This window comes from Mangifera indica, chromosome 7 (assembly GCF_011075055.1).
Source record: "Mangifera indica cultivar Alphonso chromosome 7, CATAS_Mindica_2.1, whole genome shotgun sequence".
Classification (NCBI taxonomy): Eukaryota; Viridiplantae; Streptophyta; class Magnoliopsida; order Sapindales; family Anacardiaceae; genus Mangifera; species Mangifera indica.
The window spans coordinates 15412251-15435675 of record NC_058143.1 but is presented as its reverse complement, the minus strand read 5'-3'; the positions used below and the strand labels follow the sequence as shown (position 1 = coordinate 15435675).

At 35.0% G+C, this 23425-nt stretch overlaps 3 protein-coding genes and 2 pseudogenes across 8 annotated transcripts; 4 read left to right on the top strand and 1 right to left on the bottom strand.

The window, feature by feature from the left end:
• Window positions 1-219: 219 nt before the first annotated feature.
• On the top strand, window positions 220-360 carry LOC123222211 (annotated as a pseudogene).
• Window positions 361-980: 620 nt separating this feature from the next.
• LOC123220821 (cysteine synthase-like) lies at window positions 981-4945 on the bottom strand. 6 transcript variants are annotated; one of them, XM_044643406.1, is made up of 11 exons: window positions 4855-4945; window positions 4352-4408; window positions 4129-4238; window positions 3780-3837; window positions 3269-3532; window positions 3049-3186; window positions 2883-2934; window positions 2370-2449; window positions 1784-1843; window positions 1546-1626; window positions 981-1350 (listed from the first exon to the last, which is right to left on the bottom strand). In XM_044643406.1, the coding sequence occupies exons 2-11, from the start codon at window positions 4391-4393 to the stop codon at window positions 1258-1260; spliced, it is 978 nt and encodes a 325-aa protein (XP_044499341.1). In that variant the 5' UTR covers window positions 4394-4408; window positions 4855-4945; the 3' UTR covers window positions 981-1257. The 6 variants fall into 6 exon arrangements, 5 of the variants coding, with proteins under 5 accessions (XP_044499341.1, XP_044499337.1, XP_044499340.1 ...); XM_044643402.1 differs by lacking the exon at window positions 4855-4945 and adding an exon at window positions 4676-4831; XM_044643405.1 differs by lacking the exon at window positions 4855-4945 and adding an exon at window positions 4733-4827.
• Window positions 4946-8841: 3896 nt separating this feature from the next.
• Window positions 8842-17978, top strand: LOC123220819 (5'-3' exoribonuclease 4-like). Its single transcript, XM_044643400.1, has 22 exons — window positions 8842-9136; window positions 10336-10438; window positions 10521-10597; window positions 10689-10880; window positions 11049-11168; window positions 11314-11376; window positions 11469-11615; window positions 11732-11896; window positions 12097-12174; window positions 12385-12471; window positions 12914-12988; window positions 13568-13663; window positions 13823-13893; window positions 14335-14463; window positions 14546-14622; window positions 14703-14743; window positions 14840-14914; window positions 15881-16032; window positions 16140-16244; window positions 16322-16397; window positions 16574-16653; window positions 16881-17978. Exons 1-22 carry the CDS (start codon window positions 8930-8932, stop codon window positions 17506-17508), a joined length of 2844 nt encoding a protein of 947 aa, XP_044499335.1. The 5' UTR covers window positions 8842-8929; the 3' UTR covers window positions 17509-17978.
• A 170-nt stretch (window positions 17979-18148) lies between these two features.
• LOC123220820 (probable transcription factor At5g28040) lies at window positions 18149-19838 on the top strand. The gene has a single exon (XM_044643401.1). The coding sequence runs from the start codon at window positions 18358-18360 to the stop codon at window positions 19516-19518; it is 1161 nt and encodes a 386-aa protein (XP_044499336.1). The 5' UTR covers window positions 18149-18357; the 3' UTR covers window positions 19519-19838.
• A 144-nt stretch (window positions 19839-19982) lies between these two features.
• LOC123220822 lies at window positions 19983-21225 on the top strand (annotated as a pseudogene).
• The last annotated feature ends 2200 nt before the right edge of the window (window positions 21226-23425 follow it).

Here is a 23425-nt window from a genome sequence, read left to right as displayed (position 1 = left end):
TGTTGATTCAGTTTTAAGTGGAACTCAAAGCCAAATGGACATCTTCTAAGCTTTAATCAAAGAAAAGTTGCAGAAAGTTTTTTCAAATGAAATATCAATGTTTTAATCACAGATAAAACTGAATAATTTGGATGTTTTGATATGTCCCACATGGAAAAAACATTGAAGTGTTGAAATGGAAGGATGAGTATAAAAGAAAGAAAAGAACAAGACAAGAACTTACATGCCTGGACGGGGCCAACTGGTGATCAAGAAGGCCCATGGCCTAGGGAGGTGGCCTACGTTGCACAGAAAGGAGATGCACCACCCTAATATCTCTTGTTTGGAGACTATACGTCGTAATTTGTGGTAGCTCTTAATGCAAATCATACATAATCCCCTTTCATCATCGTTTCGGTTTAATCTTGTTATTTGATTTTGCATTTGTAACAACTTTCAGTTGTTGATTATTTCTTCTTTGCTTTGATGGACCTGCCTCTAGATATGGCAATTCAACTTGTGAAGTCAAGTCTTCGGTTTCCTTATATGGAGATGGGGATGGGACAGTTTACTTCTATGGAGATAAGAATGGGAATAGAGATTATGGCTAAAATCCCACAGTATCAACTTGCCTTCTCCCTGATTCATCCCTTTCCTTATCCGTCCTCTCCCCAATTCATCCCCTCCCTTGCCCTTCCCCTCTCCAACAGGGATAAGGATGGAAAAATGTGAAAAAAATATTTCTACAAAGATGGTGAGGGAAGACGAATAGAAAACCTCCCCACGAGGAGAGGACAGAGATTTCCCGTCATGGCATCATCCTTGTATGGGAATGTGAGGACGGAAATAGAAATTAAGCTGTTCAACCACTTCCCTACCCGTTGCCATCTCTATTAGCTCCACTCTAAACCTTCATTTGCTTGCTACCAAGGTTTGAGGTTAGAAACGCTTCTACCATCTGCTCTCAATAACACAATAACACCATCCAAAAATGCAATGAATGTTGAAAGAGAGCAGTGAACCATTTTTCTAGAATATCACATGCCATTCTTCATTCAAATTTGACAGCAACATAGGATTCCACGGTTATGAAAGATTTTTACACAAGCTGTGAAGCCTCAAGGGTTCTTTCTTACTATTTATTCATGCAACATGGCGTAGCCAAAACATCCCAACCAAATAAAACTATAACTTGGAATGCCTCCTCTGCTTCATTCTTTGGAACCCCCCATCAGCATCAAACTACAGATTCTGCACCTTCTGGAGGTGGGAAATGCTTCATGGCTCAAATATCATTCTTTCTGCCTCCTTTTTGATCGAATCAAACAGCACAGATGAGAGGTAACGCTCTCCAAAGCTCGGGAAAACAACCTGTTAAAGGTTCAAAATGAGGAGATAATTATAAAATCTGAAAAAAAAGTATGATCATTTTGTTGCGATTAAAAGGATTGATACGAAGTGTGCAACAAGAAATTTCTCAGCACAGCACCTATTTGTTATAAATTGCTACGATAGCTTAAACAGATGTAAGCTGCTATATCTCTGTCTAAATAACATCAAACTTACCACAATGAGTTTCCCAGCGTTTTCTGGCCTCTCTGCTATTTTAATTGCAGCAGCAGCGGCGGCACCAGATGATATCCCAACCTGCAATCCGTTTTTCACAATTACTACAAAAGTTTGTGATCATGAAAAGCATCCAGCAAAGGACTTTTAATTCATAAATTACGAAATCTTGTGATAAGGTCCAGAAATTATAAAGAAAACCACAAGGCTTTTTTTATTGAATAAGATTCAGGCTCACCAACAGTCCTTCATTCAGTGCTAGTTGCTTTGCAGTTTCAACTGCTTCGTCACTCGATATCTGCAAATGCCAGCAAAACCATATTGTCAGTATGATTTGATTTTTGCTAAAAGTTACAGACTCCAACATCTTTGGGATGAATAATGTGATAATAAATTCATCGAAAGGACAAAAAACACATAACTATAAGAATGGCCACGGCTGCATTCAGAATTGCAAGAAAAAAAAAATGCAGTTGTATCTCAGATTTGTTACTGATTTCCCCTTGCATATGCACGTGAAAAACGGTGTATCTATGCACCATCGACATAAAAATGGTGTATCTATGCACCATCGACATAAAATGTCTTGAGACACAATCACCAAATCTGCTATCACACATGGATTTAAAATCATAGATTTTTGGGCAATTCAATTTGATTGAACCACAAAACAATCAAGCTGCTTCAAGCTAACAGGCATTCAACATCACTTCACAAGCCTTCAAGAGACCTGTTTAGACAACAGAATCCAATTGCATTCGCAAGACATGTACATTTGCATGTTAAATGGAAGACAAATCCAATCAAAAAGTTTTGAGGCTTACTTGAACAACTTCATCAAGTATGTTCACATCCAAAACTCCAGGGATAAAGCCAGCACCGATTCCTTGAATCTTATGAGAACCTGGGATATTTACAAAGGAGTCAGTTTGTCTTCTAGCACTATATAATATAAAAAGATACTGCTAACTTCCGACAAGTATAACTACTAAGTAAGCATAGCTGACAAAGACATTGAGATATACAAGTAACACATCATACATATGGGGCAGCTTGTCATGAACAAAGAAAAATATTGACATCAACAGAGATATGACCAATCAAGCTCTGCAAATTTGAAGAATAAAACAACAACATGCATAATTTCAATAAAATGTCTTGAAATTCCTGGATTCGTAACAAGTCACCAATTCACCAAAGAAGACTAAGAACAAAGAAGAATAAGACCAAAAAAGAGCGAAGAGATTAAGGATCTGAATGATGCACCCTCGTAAGTACAACTCAAACAAGTATGACATACGAAGAAGAGAGGAATGTGAATAAAGCATGTGATTCACCTGGCTTTCCTCCAGACAATATAGCACTTTCAACTGGTTCTACACCATAGAGCTATACAAAGCATAGATGGAAACAGAAATTATCAGAATTATGGAAAACAGCATGCACAATAAACAAATCTCAATTATAAATATTCTCCATTTAAATCAAGCACAGAATCTTTACCTTTACATCAGGATTCTGCTCTTTAAGATACCTTCCAGCACCTGTGACTGTACCGCCAGTCCCGATACCAGAAACAAGGGCATCAACTTTCCCACCTGTCCCTTTCCAGATCTCTGGCCCAGTAGTCTCATAGTGGATCTAAACAGACCGAAGAACTGGATTGAAAAACTCTCCAACCAGCTAGCCAAATGTGTACAGAAATTTTGATATCAAACTTTACCTTCGGGTTGGCAGGGTTTTCAAATTGCTGAAGAATAAAGGAATTGGGTGTCTTGTCCCGTATCTCTTCTGCCTTCTCAACAGCCCCTTTCATACCCCTGGCTGGATCAGTGAGAACAAGCTCAGCTCCAAAACCTCGGAGAACCATTCTTCTCTCCAGACTCATTGAAGATGGCATTGTAATTATAAGTTTGTAACCCTTGGCAGCAGCCATGAACGCCAACCCTATGCCAGTATTACCACTGGTAGGCTCAATCAGAACACTCTAAACCACATAAGATCAAGAAAATTTTGTTAAAATGAAAGTCTTCTCACCAATCTAGGCATCTTTTAGACTACAGAAGCCGCAAATATAACATAGTACTGCATCAACGGCCAGATAATATAGAAACAGATGCAAAGTGGCCTTGGATCTATAAATTAAAGTAATAACAAAATTAATTATATCTTTAAACTTGGTGAAAATTTGCACAAAGGAACCTAACATGTATCTGAACAATTCAATCACTAACCTCTCCAGGTGTAATGAGACCATTCTCCTCTGCATCTGCAATCATACTATATCCGATCCTGCCAGCAAGGAAACAAAAATCTCATATCTACTAAACACAATCCCAACTTGAAAACAAAACTTCTTGACCACAATCGGTTAGATGATACTGAACCATGGGATTTTTATTGGAGTTCAAATTTTGAAAACAGCATACGTTTTGCACGACGATGCAAGTTTCATATAGCCCCAACCCCATAATAACAGTTCATCATCAAATTTATAATCGTCATAGAACCTATATCCTCACCCTTTAATATGATACTCATAATCTAGAGTCCTCAACATCCAGAACGAAGGAGATTCGATACCTATCTTTAACGCTAGAGCAGGGTTCCATCATCTCCAGTTTGGCAGCAATTCGAGCAACACAACCATCCACAATACGGTTGAGATACACCAACGGTGTTTTACCTATCAACTATACAAGTCAAAAACCAAAGCATGCATAAGAGTAAAGCAAAATCTAAACATCTGAGATTCAAATTCAATAAACCACAACAACTTATAGAATATTGAAAAAACAAAGCTTACTTCAGTAACATCTTTGGCAATTGTACCCTTCTCCTCCACCATTTTTTTGTCAAATCACTGCACAAAGAATACCAATAGATTATTCAAAGGAGGCAAACTTGCACCGAAACCCGTTTGGAAGCCAAGAAAATGAAAAGAAATATCAGCACAAATGAACTTAACACCCACCAAAACCAAACACTAAATAGAACTGAAGACAACAAAAAGAGAATGCCCAGTTATGTAATAACTCAGAGTAGGATTTGAAGAACTTAAAGCTTTACAAAGTCTTCTGAAAAACCAAAGGAAAGAGAAACAAAAAGATTGGAACTTGAAACAATTTACCAAAATAGCTTATCTGAATTTGATTATAATATTCCAAGAAAGCCAAAGCTGACTCACCAGGAAAACACAAGAAATACAAAGAAATCTCCTGGGAATACCCCCTACTGATATCCTAAGCTGGCTAAGCAATAAAAGATTAATATAAACAATATATGGATTTATTTTATTATTTTAATTACCATATAAATAAGTTTAGCTGTCCGGAGCCGGAAAGTGAAAAAAGCAAAATTGTCTTCGTTAATTATTTTCTTCCCATGATTTGGTTTTCCGGGTGATGATCAAAATTATTCTTTAAAGTTTCTTATGAAAACTTTGGTTGCCCGTCAATCTATGATGGTACATAGAACTTTCTGGTCAAGTGCAAAGCAATGATTTTAAATCAGATCATATCTATCAATTCAATTGATTAAATTAAAAATTAATTTTAAATTTGATTTAATTAACATAAAAAAATAATTTATTTATCGATTTGATTAAACTCTATCAAAACTAAGTTTGATCAAAATTTAAAGTATTTTTTAAAATTTTAATTATTTTTAAATAATTTGATTATTTTTATTAGATTTGATGAATTTTTAAATATTTGTAAAGTAAAATAAGTTTAAAAAAATATCTTATATTCATTAAAATATTTTCTATAGGTAATAATTTGTAAATTTATTTTTTTCTGTATTATAAGATTCAGACTTTTTTTATTTTAACTGTTTTATTGAAATTAAATAAATAATTGTTATTCCTTAAAAATAATATGTTCTAATTTTTATAGGTATGAGTATCGTAATTGATTTTATTTTTTACAAATTTTTAAACAAAATTTATTCATTATAATTTCATAATAAGTTAAACTGATCGATTTTTTATTGAATTAATTGAACAATGAATCAGTGAGATAATTGATTCGATCACTAATCTGATTTTAAAAATATTATTGTAAAGTATTTTTTAAGGAGAAAAGAGAAACTTCAATTTATTCTAAGATTTCATAATACAAAAATTTTGAAACTTTTTTCTTTTGAAACCCTAAACTAAAATTTGATTTTAATATAAAAAATGTTAGAGATGTGGGTTCAGACAGCATGAATTGTATGTAACGTTGCATTCTGCTAGGATTCTAAGAGGCAGAGTCAGGCACCAATGATCAAACAAAGTCAATAAAATGGGGTGTCAGTGTTATTAATGTTATTATATATTAATAATGAAGGTATTAATGTTAATAACATTAATATAAAATTCGGTCAAAAATAGTGAAAATCAGAAATCATGAAGAAAGCAATAAAGTTAGGGGCTATAGTGAAGGAACTAAAAATAGTCGAGCTAAATAAATTCACTTTTACGAGAGGCCAAAGGACTATATCTTACCTAAATTTTAATGCGGTTTTAAAATTATATTTATAAAATTTAAAGAATATAAAATCTCACCTATAAATTAATTATTGTTATATATTTTTATTATAAACAGAAGTAAAATCGTTATTTTATTAATAATATTAAAAAATATATAATTTATCATATTTTTTCACTGAGTTTTAAAAACTAATAATTTCACTTTTACCTAGAGTTTTCTAATTTTGAAAATTCATATTTTCCTCTTCAAATTTTTTTCACCCTTTCGATCATCATCTCTGACATTGATGACCTCTCCTCTCCTCTCCACTCTAAATCGTTGATTAGTACACAAAAAATGATTTAGAGAAAATCTTTTCGTGTTAAAGAGAAGATCTCGACAAATTTCTTTTCAATGACTCTCTTCGTCTCTGATGAAGAGATTTTAGATCTTTTCGATGATAAAATGAAGAGATTTGTTCTAGATTATTTTTTATGCACTAATTAACGATTTAAGGTAGAGAAGAGAGATTATCGATATCGGAGATGGTGGTTAAAGGGGTGGAGAAAAATTTTGAGAGGGAGAGAGAATATGATTTTTCAAAGTTAAAAAACTTTAAATAAAAATGTAGTTATTAATTATTCAACTTAAAACAGAAATTTAATAAATTTTATATATTTTTAATATTATTAATAAAATAATAATTTGAGCTCTATTTTTAATAAAATATTCTAATAATAATTTATTTATCCATGAAATTATGAAGTTTTAAAATCCCACATATACAATTTTGAAATTGTGTTAAAGCTTGGTAAAAAATAGACCTTTTAACCCATGCGAGATAATGAGAACACGAAAGAAAAAGGAAAACCCGTGGAAAATGAATAGAAATGTGTTGCTCCGTTTTGGCGATAAAAGGGGTCAAAAATACAATAACCTTAGTTGGACCTGGGTCAGGCTAAGGCTAAACCCTGTGTAAATTTCAATTGAGTTTTCTCACATGGGATGTGGCCCAATTCATCTCTACAACCCTTTCTCCATTTCATCGAAGGATAAATATGAAAGTGAAAGCTTAACTTGTCTTCAACCGCTTTTCCTTTATGCCACCCAAGGTATTTTTCCACATGGAATATTTACGCTTTTATCCTTAAGATTTGAGACATATCACATCTTGCCTAAGTTCTATGGGATTCAAAGTATAACCTTGTATGGTCAAGTATATAATATCGTTCTCGTGGATCCCATTTATGATTTAACATGTCAAAAGAAAAAGAACGATCCCATTTATGCTATGTCAGTATAAATTCATATAAATGTATTTATATTTATTATTCACCAATTTTTCTTTTTCGTTTTTAATAAACTATTAAATATAAAAAGGTTGAGATTCCTGGGCTCAATAGAATTAGGAATCACATCCTTTAGATTGAAGAAGGGTAAAAAAATAAGATGAACAAGTGCCCATTAGGTTGTTTGTATAATAGTCTCTCAAATGGAAAATAGCAAAAAATGGGTTGCAAATAAATGATCAATAGATCCGAATTTTACCTATTTGGTATAATTGATTCAACTTTAAAGAGATGTTTTGACAAATTTATTTTTAGTAGTTTTGCCCAAAAAACATTTGTTAGAGATAGATTTGAATCAATAAATGTTAATAACATTAATATCACTTACATTTATTTGTCATAACGAGCCATTAATTTTAAAAGTTAAACGATATTTTTGTCACTTTATACAAAATATATGATAACATTAGTATCACGTAGACCACTAATAATAAAAATAAATTATAGTTTTATTTAGGGTTTTTGCCCAAAAACATATACTAGAGATAAAAGTCAACGATAGTTGTTAGGTGATATTATCGGTGCACTAGAAGCCGAGTCAAGCATATGGGTGACAACTGTAACTAACTTTTACTCTTCAATGTGACACATAATATCTATATTATTCACGTGACAAGCTGATGTGTGGGTATGCATCATTTATACACAACTATATATTAAATCAAAATTCAGATTTTTTTTAACACTCAATCGATTTCAATTTATAAACACATGTAATGTACAAAAGATTAAAATAATCTTTTAACGTATACATGAGTGTTACAATGAGGATGAGAGAATGTCTTCAATATTGACAAGCAGTCAAAGGTCACATTTAGTTTGCATATTTAACCTATACAATGTGGGTGACCGATATAATAAGTTTTTTATTTGGTAGAGTTTCTCATTAATATATTTAGTTATAATTTTTAATGTTGTTTCTCATTATGTGTAATATATTGATGCATATATGGGCATGTTAAGGCATTGTCAAGATGTCGCTTGACACATTACCACATGATTGGAAGATAGCGAGTTTTATATTTGTGCTATATTTGCCCTTCTGGATCAAGGCAACATTGTTGATTGAATGTCCACATAGATTTAATTTGAAAATCAAGAGGTGGCCAATATTTATGGCCATGGAGCTTGGTGGATAAGGTTGAATTGGGTAGGAAATAAAATGATTAATACAATGTTAAGTAATGGTTTGGAACTTAGGGAAAAAAGTAAATTTTTCACCAGGTTGAACGCTTTTAGGGGATAGTTGATTAGTTTAAATTAATAAAGGGCCAGTATCGTATTTTCCAAACTGTAGGGTGGCAAATTGACTTTTACTTATAATTCCTGTCAACGACTATTGGACCGGCTGCCAGGCCCGCCACTTCTTGCTGTCCCAGTATCCAAACATCTTACATTAATTCAGTCTCCATAAAGTTGAGGGCATTTTCGTCCATTCACCTCTACCATACAGCTAGTTTCACGTCTACACTGATCTGGATTCCTTGCTAATTTATTTCTTTTTAGATTATACATTTTTTGAATATTAGATTCGAATTTTAATTAACACAAACCACACGGAACCGGGCATAATTACTAGGCATGGGGGTTCCGGCGTTTTATCGGTGGTTGGCAGATCGGTACCCGAGGTCTATTGTTGACGTGGTGGAGGAGGAGCCGAAGGTCGACGCTAACGGAGTTGTTTCTCCTGTGGACGTGTCGAATCCCAACCCTAACGGCATAGAATTTGATAATTTGTACTTGGATATGAACGGGATTATTCATCATTGTTTTCACCCCGAAGGCAAGGTGTAGCTTTTTTTGTTTTCTTCTTTTTGGTTTATATTTATGATTTTTGTGGATATTATTATAAGTCGGTGAAAGATAGAATTTTGCTGAGGAATTAGTTACCATAATGTTCAACTATGTTATTAGCTAAAAAGGAACTTATTAGAAATGCTCTATAGGCTCTGTCTGGTGGGAAAAAAAAATGGGGGAATTGCTCTGTTAAAATCGTGGTAACCTTTTTTTTTTCTGCAATCGAATTGCTTAATGTCTTAAAAGCTTCTGACTTTATGCTAGGAATCAGGGGACCATGAACCGAGAGGGTGCCTTATCCCACCGTAAGTGGCCTCTGTTGTGATGGGAGATGGTGCCTACTTTAATACCAATGTTAAGTGCCTCAACCGTTTCATATTGGGAGCCCTGTAGCTCAAGGGATGAGTGTTGAGGAATTACTCATTTGAACGAGGGATGGAAGTGTTTTCTTTGAGTTGGAAGAAAATGATAGGAGAAAAGAGGGATGCTTAGTTTCTTGAAAGATAGAACTGTCTAAGTCTGAACTTTTAGTAATTCAGTGAGAGGGATAGCGATTAAGAAAAGAGATTGATATATTAGTACGTGTGACGATTTTTAAGTTGTGAGGGAAGAGGGGAGTATGCGTAGCGGAGAAGTGAAGTTCCAGGATAGTTATTACTTTAACTAAAGGTATTAGCACTGCACTCAAGAACTCTCAGGGAAGGGTAAGCTAATCTTCATTAATGGTCCGCAACTTCTTTTTATCATTACTAACCAGTAGTGTAGGATAAAACCTGGGCTTTAGAGAAAATTATTAGTTTCTCTTTTCTCCTTTTCATTCCACTCCTCAGATCAATTGAATTTAATCCATCATTACTTCTAGTGTATTTTACTTTTATCTGGTTGAAGAATTGCACATGTAAGGTTTTGGTGGTGAACGGTCAAATTATTATATGTGTACCAAACCATGGAAAATAGTAATTGTCCCTTTCCATCTCATTTCCATCTTATTCAAACAAAGAAATAAGGGGATTAGTACTCTCATCTTCTTGCTTTTATTTCTTCAATCCCTTTTCTTTGCTTCTAGTGTAAATAGTTTTTAGGCCTCTCAAAGGAGGCTGCCAATGAGAGATGTCTTGAAAAAAATGCTTCTCATGACGATGAAGTCTGATGGGAAATTGTAGCCTGATGAAAGTGTTTAACTCCTGCAGCCCGCACCTGCCTCCTATGATGATGTATTTAAATCTATTTTTGATTACATTGACCATATATTCTTGTTGGTTCGTCCAAGAAAGCTTCTCCATATGGCAATTGGTAAGTTCTGCTTCAGACTTAAAAATTATTCAGTAACATTTTTTTTGCTAGAATCAGATTTGCTTATTATAGGTTTCTGTAGATGGAGTGGCGCCGAGGGCTAAAATGAATCAGCAGCGTTCTCGGCGCTTCAGAGCTGCAAAGGATGCTGCTGAGGCTGTAAGATTTTACTTGCATTATGTTAACAGGTTTTACCGAATAAAGGCAATATGTTTCGTTATTATTTTACTTATTTCTAATGACAACCTAGGAATTTGAAGAAGAAAGATCAAGGAAAGATTTTGAGGAAGCTGGAAAAATCTTGGCTCCTAAAGAAAAACCAGAAACTTCTGATTCAAATGTCATCACTCCTGGCACACAATTTATGGCCATACTCTCAATAGCGCTTCAGTACTATATACAATCTAGGTTGAACCACAATCCAGGCTGGCGTTTTACAAAGGTGTGATAGACATTGTCCTAAAATAGTCATTGTCTCCCTTTGTACCTTATGATTGGATGGTTCCTTGTGGAGTAATCCATTCTGTATCTTTTTCCTATATACGTCTGGTTTTCAGGATTCTTTCTCTCTAAATTTATTTATGGGGCTGCATTGGGTGATCATTTTAAGGTTATACTTTCTGATGCAAATGTTCCTGGTGAAGGAGAGCACAAAATCATGTCTTACATCCGATTGCAGCGCAACCTTCCTGGTTTTGATCCAAACACTCAACATTGTCTGTACGGCCTGGTGAGTTGTGCTTTAGTTCTAGGCTTTTTTCATTGCTCATGTCTTGGTTTGTCATTTTATACCTCATAAGGTCTCTTACTTCTGATCTTTTAACACTCTATGTTTGCATGCCTTTTTCTTATTCATTTTGGCTTAATTTAATCAGGATGCAGATCTGATTATGTTGTCTTTAGCCACACATGAGGTTCACTTTTCAATATTAAGAGAGGTTAGTTGAACATATTGTGAGTAGTGTTTGTGGTTCCTGCTCATTTATTTTTCTGGGTGGATCTCATGATTCCTTCACACATCAATGTGCAGATGATTACTTTACCTGGGCAACAGGAAAAGTGTTTTTGCTGTGGTCAAGCTGGTCATTTGGCAGCTGAGTGTCGTGGTAAACCAGACGATAATGCTTTAGATGGGAATATGGTGGATGATACTCCAATTCACAAGAAGAAGTATCAGGTTGGAGAACTAGCAAGCTGGTTCTGGTTCTGGTTCCTAAAATTTGAATTGTTTCCTTTTTTATTCCTATGTTTATTTCTTTTTACTGATCTATAATCTGACTCATTCTTTTACAGTTCCTAAACATTTGGGTGTTGCGAGAATATTTGCAATATGATTTGGACATACCTAATCCACCATTTCCAATAAACTTTGAGCGAATAGTGGATGATTTTGTGTTTCTATGTTTCTTTGTTGGGAATGACTTTCTCCCACATTCGCCAACATTGGAAATTAGAGAGGTGTGTGCAGGCATTTTGCTCCTACTATTAAATTGCTGGTATTAGAACAACATGCTGATTTTCAATTATTTTTTTCTTTGTTGTTTCTGCATTTGCTGGTTTACAGCTTGTCCTATTCTTCCCACTAAGCATTTTCTGTACTCTTTCCATTCTTTAAGTTACGTCATGGTGCTTATTATAAAGATCTTTACTACTTGCAGGGTGCTATAAATTTACTAATGCATGTTTATAGAAGGGAGTTCACTGCCATGGGTGGTTATCTTACAGATTCCGGTGAGGTAATATTTTTGTTTTATTCAGTCCGTTAAAATAGATAGCCACTCCATCTGCTTCATGTTTCTTGTAGGGGAAGAACAAGCTTGTTTTTCTTTTTCATGCTGTTCTATCTATAATCTTTTCTCTTGATTCCTCCATTTTGTTAATTCTTTTCTGATAGTAATGGTAGGCTATCTTAACAAATGCTAAGAAAGTTCAAATTACACGCTCAGGTTTTGTTAAACAGAGTAGAGAAATTTATCCAGTCTGTTGCTGTATATGAAGATCAAATCTTTCATAAAAGGACTCGTATACAACAGGTTCTTTAAGCCTTCTCCATTATTTTTTATTTTATTACTTTATGTTTGCTTCATTTGATTACGAGAATGGCATGGTCTTTGGACAAGTCATATATATTATACTTTTACCATTCTCTCTACAGTAATTTTTTAATATTTTGATGTGAAGATACAAAAATAATTTAGTCTTCACGCTACATTTCTTGAGTGTGTTTGTATTTATGTAAAATGTAGCAATCCACATGTTTGCATTCTGCAACTGATGCAAACCCAAGCCAATGTACAACAAACCTCCTGTGTATGCCCAAGCCAATATTCCCCAACCTTCCAATAAATATGTAACAAAATGATAATATGGATGGTACTTGCCTTGAAGAATGATCCTAGACAGCTTTCTTTCTTTTTAAAGTAATATTTTTATTCTCTAGAAATTTTATGACGCTTACTCGGATGTCTTTTTCAGGCTATGGAGCATAAAGAGAGTCTTAAAGCAAGAAGGGAGTCTGCTGAAGAGCCACAGGCACCAGCTGAGGACAGGGTCTGTCTTTTTGTCTATTGTTTTGTGTAATAATTTTTTATGCCAAAATTGTTTTTTGAACTTCTATTTAGTTCATCAAAAATTAAATTTAAATGCACCACAAAGTAAAAGACAAACAATGGAGTTCACCCCTTTATTGACTTCCTTTATACCTTATACATTCTGAGAATGGGAATCCATTAGCAATTTATCCCATCACATGTTAGCTTCATTCATAAGGGGAAAGTTTTTCTGGATTGCTTATCTCTATCTAAAAAAAAGAGAGACTCATCATTGTTTGATACCATTCTAATTAGAAACATGGAAGTTCTCTGGCCATTAGGAGGCTTTGGACATAGACATAGAAACTTGTTTGTTATCAAGTCTTTATCCTTTTGGAATTAAATGCAAATTTAATTTCTTTATTGACATTACCATTGTGAGATAGGCTAAGATTATTATTATTATTATTTTATATAAGTTGGATTTATTTAGGTGCACTGATCAAGGATAAGGTTGTTTAATGTCATGTGGACTAAATAAATATAATATGTTGAGGAAGTAATTATGTTATGTAGAATGATTTGTGTTTTTTCTCAGGTTAAATTGGGGGAGCCTGAGTATAAAGATAGGTATTATGCTGAGAAGTTTGATGTATCAAATCCACTGGAGATTGATCAAATTAAAAAAGATGTGGTAAGTCCTTATCCCTGTACTTTTTGCTGGCAAGTGTTTAATTTAATATTTTCTGAAATGGTTCTGGATGATAAATGTTTGATATATTCCCCATTGCAATGCATTTTGAGGAATTAAGAATCTTTGGGAGAAATAACAGTTGTAAATTGTTTTTTGCAGGTTCGGAAGTATATGGAAGGTTTATGTTGGGTTTGCCGCTATTACTACCAAGGTGTCGCATCTTGGAAATGGTCAGTTTGATTTTTACTAAATGTGCTAAAATTATGTTTTAATTTCTTAACTTTTTTCTTTTTAAAATAATTTTGGATAAATTTCTATGTATACTTACATACTACATGTATATGTTTATAAATGAGTTCCTAGTAATGAATGTTTTGCGTGCTGGATTTGAAAATGGTCAAAACAGGACCTTATATTATGTGTCACTATCATGGTTTAGTTTGTCTGTAGAACTTGGAAAGCTCTTGCATTAAAGTTGAAAATGTCCTGTTTCTTTATGGTTTTGTCCCTCACCTACTTGACATGTGTATAAATGACCTTCCAATTGTTAAACACCATATGGCATGTCACATGCGAGAAGGAATACAAATGACTTTGGGATGCTATATGCGTTTATGACTATTCATTACTATGGCTTATTTAAAGATGTGTTTTTCTTTTAATTTGTTCAGGTTTTATCCATACCATTATGCTCCATTTGCTTCGGATCTCAAAGATCTGTCTGACTATGAGATAACATTTTTTCTGGGAGAACCATTTAAGCCATTTGATCAGCTTATGGGAACCCTGCCAGCTGCTAGGTGCCTTTTTTATTTTAAAATTCTGTGTGGCTATTTAAACTTCAACTCAATTGATTGGGAAATTTTCTGTTTCTTGTTACAGTTGCAGTGCTTTGCCAGAAAAATACAGAAATTTGATGATTGATCCATCATCACCTATCTATAAGTTCTATCCTTCTGGTATGTTACTGTTACTGCCAGTGATCACTTATTCCTAACAAAATCCTTTGCAAGTTTACTTGGTTTTTTCTTGTGAACAGATTTTGAGATTGACATGAACGGTAAACGCTTTGCATGGCAGGTGTAGTGTTGTCAACTACTAAGTGTCAATACAATTATTATCTTTGGATACCATTAAGAAACTAACTGAAGTTATCTTTTGTTCATTGTAAGACAGGGTGTTGTGAAATTGCCTTTTATTGATGAGAAGAAGTTGCTTACTCAAACAAAGAAGCTTGAAGCCTCTTTAACGGTCTAGTTTCTTTTATGCTATACTATTATACAAAATAGCTTTCTTGACCTTTAGCCAATTACATTTGTTATAATTTTGTATGATGTGACAGTAAAAATCTTTTGTTTTTTCAATTTTTTACTTGTACATGTGATTCTTTTTGTTTTTTTTTCCTTTCTTCTCTTTTAAAAATATTATTACACATTTCCCAAGATGAAGTAAAGAATTAAAAAAATGCATTCAACTCGACGGTAAACATACCCATACATTTTGTGATTCTTCCTTTATTATTTAGGTTTTTGTTTTGTATCTACTAGGTTTCAATTTTGTAATTTTTATATTTATCTGATGGGAGAATTTTTGTTTTTGGAAACAGGAACCATTTGACTCAAATCTTCAAGGAAATCGTTCTTTTATTTTTTTTATTTTAAGATGAAGTTTTTTTCTGCAACTTTTTTTATTCAAAAATTTCAGTTAAGAAGCAAATGGCTTTATTTCACCAATTTAACCTTTTATTTTTACAAATAAGAATATTCCATTAACTATTCCTTGAAAATAGAAGATTTTTCTTGCTATTTATATGATCAATATGTATCCTGATATTTGTCAATAGTATGTTAATGTACTAGTTCTTTTCAGCTTGCTGCCATACTGAACAGTAAGATCTTATTGAGCTTAGTTTTCTTAATTTTTCTGGCCTTGGAATTATAATGGGAATTTGGAATTTAGGTTCTCCCATCATCTTGGGGGGGAGAAAATGGAATGCCACCAATATGTATATTTCACTTAATATATAAACTGATTCTGAATATATATTTATATGCTCCAATAGTTGTAGGCTGATCAATTGTGACCTTGTGGTCCTTTTCTGAAATGCCTTGTAAACTGTGACAGTTTTGGAATCATGATGTAACTAGTAAGACAAATCAATTCTTGTTCTTTCTTCATGAATGTTTGCCTAAGCTCATTCAAAATTGGTGTCTGCAGGAGGAAGAACGGTTTCGAAATAGTGAATTGCATGATTTATTGTATGTTAGTGCTGGTCATCCTCTGTCTCAACAAATTAATTTATACTATCTGCAATACTTTAAGTTACCTCAACATGAAAGATTTGCTTGTCTGATCAATACAAATGCCAGGTTGGTTATTTTCTTTAGTTGATGGCCAAGTCAAGAGTTTTCTAATAACTTAAACATTTTAAATGTATGATGGTTTTACTCTCCTCACCTGTTACTGACCTTCGCAGTGGTGGAATGAATGGATACATTTGGTTGTATGAGAGGAATGAGTTATGTAGTTTTGTCCCTTCCCCTGTCAGGGGACTGCCACACATAGAATGTAACCAAGTTTTGTAAGTTTCCATTCACCATTGTTGTTTCAAGGAGCTAAATAATGCATTTCTCATTATGTCCTTTTTTTTTTTTGAAGAAACGTTACTTATCTTCTTCCTGCAAAGCATAAACACATCCCAGAACTTCCAAAAGGTGTGATCATACCTGATAAGGTATGTGATTTCACATTGCTTGTAGAATTGATGTGATTTACTGTCACTGTGTAGGTTAACAACATATGAAACTGATATTCATTCTTCATATTGAGCTCCTTTTTGTTTGATTATTTGTGCTATTCCTTATCATATGGGACTTTCAATTGGTGCTTTACTGTTTGTGACTAGTGCAGATGTTAACTGATATAGACATTAAACCATTTGCCACTCTATGGCATGAAGATAACAGCCTGCGCCAACAAGGTAGAGACAGGTAAGCATAATGCATTTGATTACTAGTTTGATTGCTGGTAAAAGAATGTACGGTTACTATCTCAGTTATTGTTAGCATTTGGGTGAAATAGTAAAATTGTGATGTCAATTTAAATTTGTTATTGAAGTCTGATATTCGTAGGAAAGCAGACCCAAATATTACTGGCAAATTTAGTCTTGATCTTACGTTAACAACTGCTGATATCTTACTTGGTGCATCTATCTTAGGCCACATTTACCTGGAGCAATAGCTGGCCCTATGTTGGAAGAGGCAGCTCAGCGTCTTATTAAGAACACACTTAACTACAAACCTAATGGTTCTTCTGGGTTAGTTGAGCAACCGGTGTACCATAATATCCCGTATGCAGTCTCTAGACCTAGACCGGCTGGACCATCTGGAATTGAAAGGGGATTTGGTGATTACCCAAATTCTAATTATGGATATCCCTATCATATGCGAGGCATAATGAGTAACTGTAGATCTCCCAATCCATCAAATGGTGTACAAGGCAACAGAGACAACTCTAGGATGCAGGACAGACATCAGTACCAAGAACAGTATGGTGATATAAGAACTGGTATGTCTCATTTGAGAATAGAGGAAAGTGTCAGAAGTAGACCTCCTGCAGGGATGCATTACAGAATGCCTAATTCAGGTTACTCCAGGAATTCAAACCTGCAGTCTGTGCAGAACATGAACCCACTTCCATCTCCACCTACCAATTGGATTAATAAACAGTTGGCCGGAGATAGTAGGAAATATACTAATGGAATATACGAGAAGAAACAAACGAAGATGGTTTATCAGGTGAAGACAGCACAACCGTCCCCAGAAGATATCTTAAAGCAGCAGTGACTTTCAGGGAATTGGTTGAACTCACCTGTTTGTTTGTGTTAGGTACCCCTTCTATGGCAGTAGTTAAGTGACCATGTAATCTGTATTGTTAGGATAACGTTTCACGAAACATACCAGATGTCTCTTTTGAGGTGCCGCAAGTGTACGGCGGAAGGTGCAAGTTATGTTATATATTTTCCTACCCTTGTGAAACAAATTTGCTGTCAGCACTGGGACAACGTTTGAAAATCAGTCGAATTTGGAAGGTGAGGTTCTGTATTGCACAATGTAATCGTCAATGCAGGTTTCTGGTAATGGATTTTCTTATATGTTAGGGATGATGTTGTACGAGGGAAAATTCAGCTACTGCCACATGTGCTGGTGTTATTATTTGATATGAAGCTAAACAGCTGATTGATGTTGTATGGGAGTGAAAATATAGACCACTGTACTTTATAGTTTCCAGATTATAAGAGATATATATTGACTAATTGGATTTACCTTCTTAATGATACTTCATTTCAGTGAGTTTTGTGTATAGAAAGATATAAAAAAAAAAAAAAAATATTAAAGCATTCAAAATGATAAGCGTTTTATGTGTGATGATTTCAAGGGTGCTCATTTAAATTAAACAAATTTAAAATGAACCTAGCATAGCCAAACTGACTTTTAGACCCGAACCAACTCGATTAGGCTCTAACCCTATCCACAGGCCTAGACTCCGAGTCCAACAAGCCATTCGCCATACGCTACTGGACCAATAACCAGTAACGAATAACCAATCAATCACCCACCCTTAAACCAACCCCACACCTCCCTTAACGTAACCCAGTTGGCTAACTGCCCTACCTCTTTTTTCCTCTCTCTCTCATGGCCTCCAAGCAACACGACACCGTTTTCCCCGAAGAAGACCAAGACCTCGATGATGACGAGGAATCTTCCGACGAAGATGAACTCGAAGAAAACGACGACGTTCTAGTCGACGGAGAAGAAGAAGACGAAGAAGAGCCCAATTCCGCCTCTGTGGTCTCTTCTGTTGTTACTCCTTCCGTAACTGTCGCATTCCCCTCTGCTTCTGCCATCGCCGTCCCTCCTATCTCTGTCTTCACTGTCACGCGCCCTCCCGACGATCCCTATCCCAAACCGCTACGCGTTTCCGAAAACGTGGTGGCTCTAGAAGAGAAGAAACCGGTCGTTCCGTTGCCGTTGGATGAATCTAGACGGCTGTTTCAACGGCTGTGGACGGACGAGGACGAGATCGAACTTTTGCAAGGGTTTCTTGATTATACTTCGCAGCGTGGCAACGCGCATCATCATGATACAGCTTTGTTTTACGATCAGATTAAGTCAAAGCTTCAGGTTGACTTCAACAAGAATCAATTAGTCGAGAAGCTTCGGAGATTGAAGAAGAAGCATAGAAATGTTATGAGCAAGATCAGCTCAGGTAAAGATTTTACTTTTAAAACGGCTCATGATCAAGCCACGTTCGGAATTTCTCGCAAGATCTGGAGCACCACTAATGTTAATGTTTTAGACGATGAAGATGCGAATGCAAACCATAATAATCATGCTAATTTTAGTAATGAATTTAAGGGAAATAGTACTGTTGTTGTTAGTAATAATAATCATGAAGAGAAGAACACGCCCAAGTCTAGAAAGCGGCCAAGGGCAAAGTCTGGGGCTAATGAGAATGCTGTTGTGATGAATAATACTGAGAATGTTAATGTGAATAATAATGGGATTGCGGGGGTGGTGGAGGAGACGGTTAGGAGTTGTTTGTCGCCCTTGTTTAAGGAGTTATTGGGTAAGGTGATGGGAAGAGGGATTGGGGGGTTGGCAATGAGTGCTGTGATGCCTTTGGGATTTGTTGGGACGGCAATGGGGTTGGGTGGAAGTACAAGAGCTGAAGTGGCGGATGAGAGGTGGAGGAAGCAGCAGATTTTGGAGTTGGAAGTGTATTCTAAGCGGTTGGAGCTAGTGCAGGATCAGATTAAGATGGCATTAGAGGAGTTGCGATCGATGGGAGGGTGATTTCTGATTGGAATGTGGAGGCAGTGGTTTCAGGTATCTTGTTCTATTAAAGATTTGTTTTGATCAATGGGTGGTTGGTTGGCTGATAGACTACGGAATAGCTGTTTTTGGAGCTTCATATTTATTTTTCTTCAATCAACCCATCTTAAATAATGGTTTTTTGTTTATACATAGATTGGAATGACTCTCTTTTATAAAGATGTAGCCTTTATGTATAATGCATTGTTTTTTTTTTCCTTTCAAACATGTGCAATTATTAGTTTTTCGAGATTGCTGTCTTGACTTGTTATCTAAAGATCATGATGCCCTCTCGCATTCAATCTGACCGTTCTGATATTTGGGTTTTCATTAAATTTGTCACCTTTCGATACAAGCTCAATGCTAAGTTTATGATATATGACTACAAAGGATAGCTTGAGTGATAACACAAGTAGAATCCTCAAGTGGAGAGGATTGAGTTCGAGACTCCACAGCATTATATCAAGATCTGGGTTCCTCCTAGGAAAAAAGAAGTTTACTGATAATATATCAGCTGTGCTGCATCTTTTGTTGTACCTGCACCCATGCCGGTAGTGCTTGCCACCATGCAGTGAGAGCTATTATGATCACATCATAGTTTATTTTTCCAACATGGCTTATCGGTGCTGCGAAAAGTCATTATTCCTAACAGTGCTGATTTTGACTCAGCTCAATTGCAATCCCAAACACAACGCTTAGCAAAATAGTAAAAATAGTTTTAAGAGAGAATGACAAAACTATTGGGCTGAGCTCATGGGTCATTGAACCAATGAGCCAAGCCCAAGTAAAGCTGTTAGAAGGTTTAGGAACTCCTGGATGCTTACCCACCTTGTCCACCTCCCCCTCGGAAACGGCATATGCTCTTCCATGGCTCCTTTTCATTTCTCCTCCACCACCAACACCACTCAACCTCTACTCTAAACTCAACTCAACTCCACATTGAACAATTAACCATGGCTTCTGCAATCACTAGACCCACTTTCTCTTTTCACCTTTCCCAACGTTCTCCTCCACCAAAATCAACCAAACCTCACTTCCCTTCCAGTCTCATTTTCCCTAAGAAAATTCCAAAACCCATATTCATTACTCTCTCCATTGATGTTTCCAAAGAAGACAAACCCACTTTAGATCAACCCATGTCAGAACCGCCCGTTTCAGACCAACCCCTCTCCTCCAATTCGCTGGAACTTAAAGAAGAGCAACAGCAAGAGAAGTCTGATAAACGACGTCTAGAGGAGAAATTTTGCAATCTTGAATACAGGAATATACGAGTGTAGGTCTTGCGGGTATACATATGATGAAGCTGTTGGTGATCCTTCGTATCCTATTCCACCTGGCTTTCAGTTCGACAAGTTGCCTGATGATTGGAGGTGTCCCACTTGTGCTGCAGCTCAGAGCTTTATTGAAAGTAAGAGTGTGGAGATTGCAGGGTTTGCTCTGAACCAGCAGTTTGGCTTCGGAGGGAATACACTCACTTCTGGGCCGAAGGCCTTGTTGGTATATGGAAGTTTGTTCTTTTTCTTTGTGTTGTTCTTGTGTGGTTACTTTCTGCAATGATAAGTTGGGAGTTGGGTGTGGTTGGTACGAGCTTGGTGGCTTTTTTGGGTATGCATATGTTTTGTGGTTATTATATATATATAATTCAGATTAGTTGAATGGTGGTATATACAAAATATATTATTTTTGAAAGCTCTCGATTTCATCATGGAATTAATTTGGTGATTTCATTGCTATGGTTGATCGGGTTAGAAAAAGGTTATTACCAATATTTTTGTGATTATTTACGTTCGGTAGTTCCTGAATATTTGTGACGAAATCAATTTTTGTACCTGCTGTTTGATTGACTGACAAATAAGGATCCACAGCTACTACTTTTCTACTTCATTACTGAATTTTCAACTGCTGGCTGGTTATATTTGCTCCATTAGTCAGCAAAGTCATTTCGCTCATTAATTCAAGACCTGCCAGCCAAGAGAGTTGCAAACTTTATACAGTAATGAAGACCTGAGAGCAAATAGAAGGCCAGTGAATATCAGGTGCACGAGCTGAATTTGTTTTCCAGCTTGTAAACTTTATACTTGTCAGGCAAAAGCCCTTGTTTTCCATTATGAGGTGCAGTGTTCAAATCTCATTGGGGCTACCTTTTTGCCCTGAGGAAACAAGTTATAGAAGTAATCCCTAGCTTAGAATTTAGTTAGCATGTTGCTGGGAAAGTTTGATTGATATTGTATAAAACTTTACGCCTGTTTAGACTTTGATGGATAGTTGAGATGATCGACCTGCATCATCAATAGTTGGTTACTAACCTCACAAGCCCAGGACCATATGGTTTCTCTTCAAGATTGATGCAAATCTTCAATCCAACTAAGTTGCATGAGATAGTCACATATCTCCCTCAATGGAATTTTCAGTTTGATATTTGATGGGACAGGTTAAGAGAAGAAAAGGAAGGGTGAAGAACTAATAGTGAGAGTGTTTTCAATGAGGGAAATTGATGAAAAAGAAGTTAAGAAATGATGATTTATTCATTATTAGATGGTTATGTGCTTCACATGGTTTATGTTTGGAACCATTTATGGAAAATGTTTATGTTTGAGATTTTAATTAATGTTTGATCTCAAATTCATGTAGATGTCTTGTCTTGTGTATAACAATATTTCATGGTGTGCTTGAGAAATTGCGTGATAGCATCTTGATATCACGATTGTTTTGAAGGTATAACATCAACATTTGTACTTAATTTTCAATTTTACATAGAGAGCAAAGCATCAAATGTGTCTTCTATTTATGATTGTAATGTTAAGCTAGATGTGTTACAATATGGAAGTTACAACTCTGTGTCATTCTTATTTAATTCACAATTTCAACAATGAATTCAACCACCTTCGAAGGGTAGCTTGAGTAACAAAAGAAAGACTATGTATAAGAAAATATGAGTTTAAATCTCTTTTAACGACATGTTAAAATAAAATTTTAGATTTACTTGATTCAGTAGTTATGAGGTTGGTCACTGGATCTAGAATTTGACCTATTTGGTGTGATTGATTTAGTCTCAAAGAGACAGTCCGAATCAAGTGGGGTTCCTTGTTACTAAGAAAATAAAAACAATGAATTAAATCTTAGACAAGGATAAAACATGAACTTCTTCTAAGCATCTTTATTTGTATGCATTGTCAATTAGATTTCAGTTTGTTCCATTACAATAGTTTCGAATTGAAATTTGAGAAAAGGTTGTAATTTCATAGGAAAGTTTGTGTGTTCATTCATCAACATTTACAACATATACATACTAATTATATTTTACACAAAATTGGTATACAAAAAGTAAAACAGGAAACAATCACCTGAATTAAGGATTTGCATATCTTTATTTTCCGACTACAACTCTTACAAATTTTCCTTCAAAGAATTTCCTAATGTAGCTTAAATTCACTTTTTAATTTGGATGCAATTTGGGATACTCTTGATTTGGGTGTAATTGTAATCTCCGATCTCTTGATTGGTATGTGATTGTAATCTCCAGTATGACTTCAACATCGAACTCTTCAATTTTCTTGATTTGGATATAGTCGTAATCTCTAGTATGATCTCTAACACTTTTGTTCGTGTTACAACATTAATTCACTACGACATTTGTCTTATCAATATATTTTATTTGAGGGTTTTTTCTTGTATTGTATTTGTCTCTATTACATCTATTCAATTCCCTAAAATGAGACTCTAAGATCATTTGAAAGTTTATATTAGATATAATTTACTATCCATTATCAAATATTTTGAATTGTTGACATTAATTTTTTTATTGCGCATTTTGTATATTATTATTTTGATGAGACAATGTTAATACTTTGGGGGAAAAGAAAATGACTCATAAAATTAAACATAAATC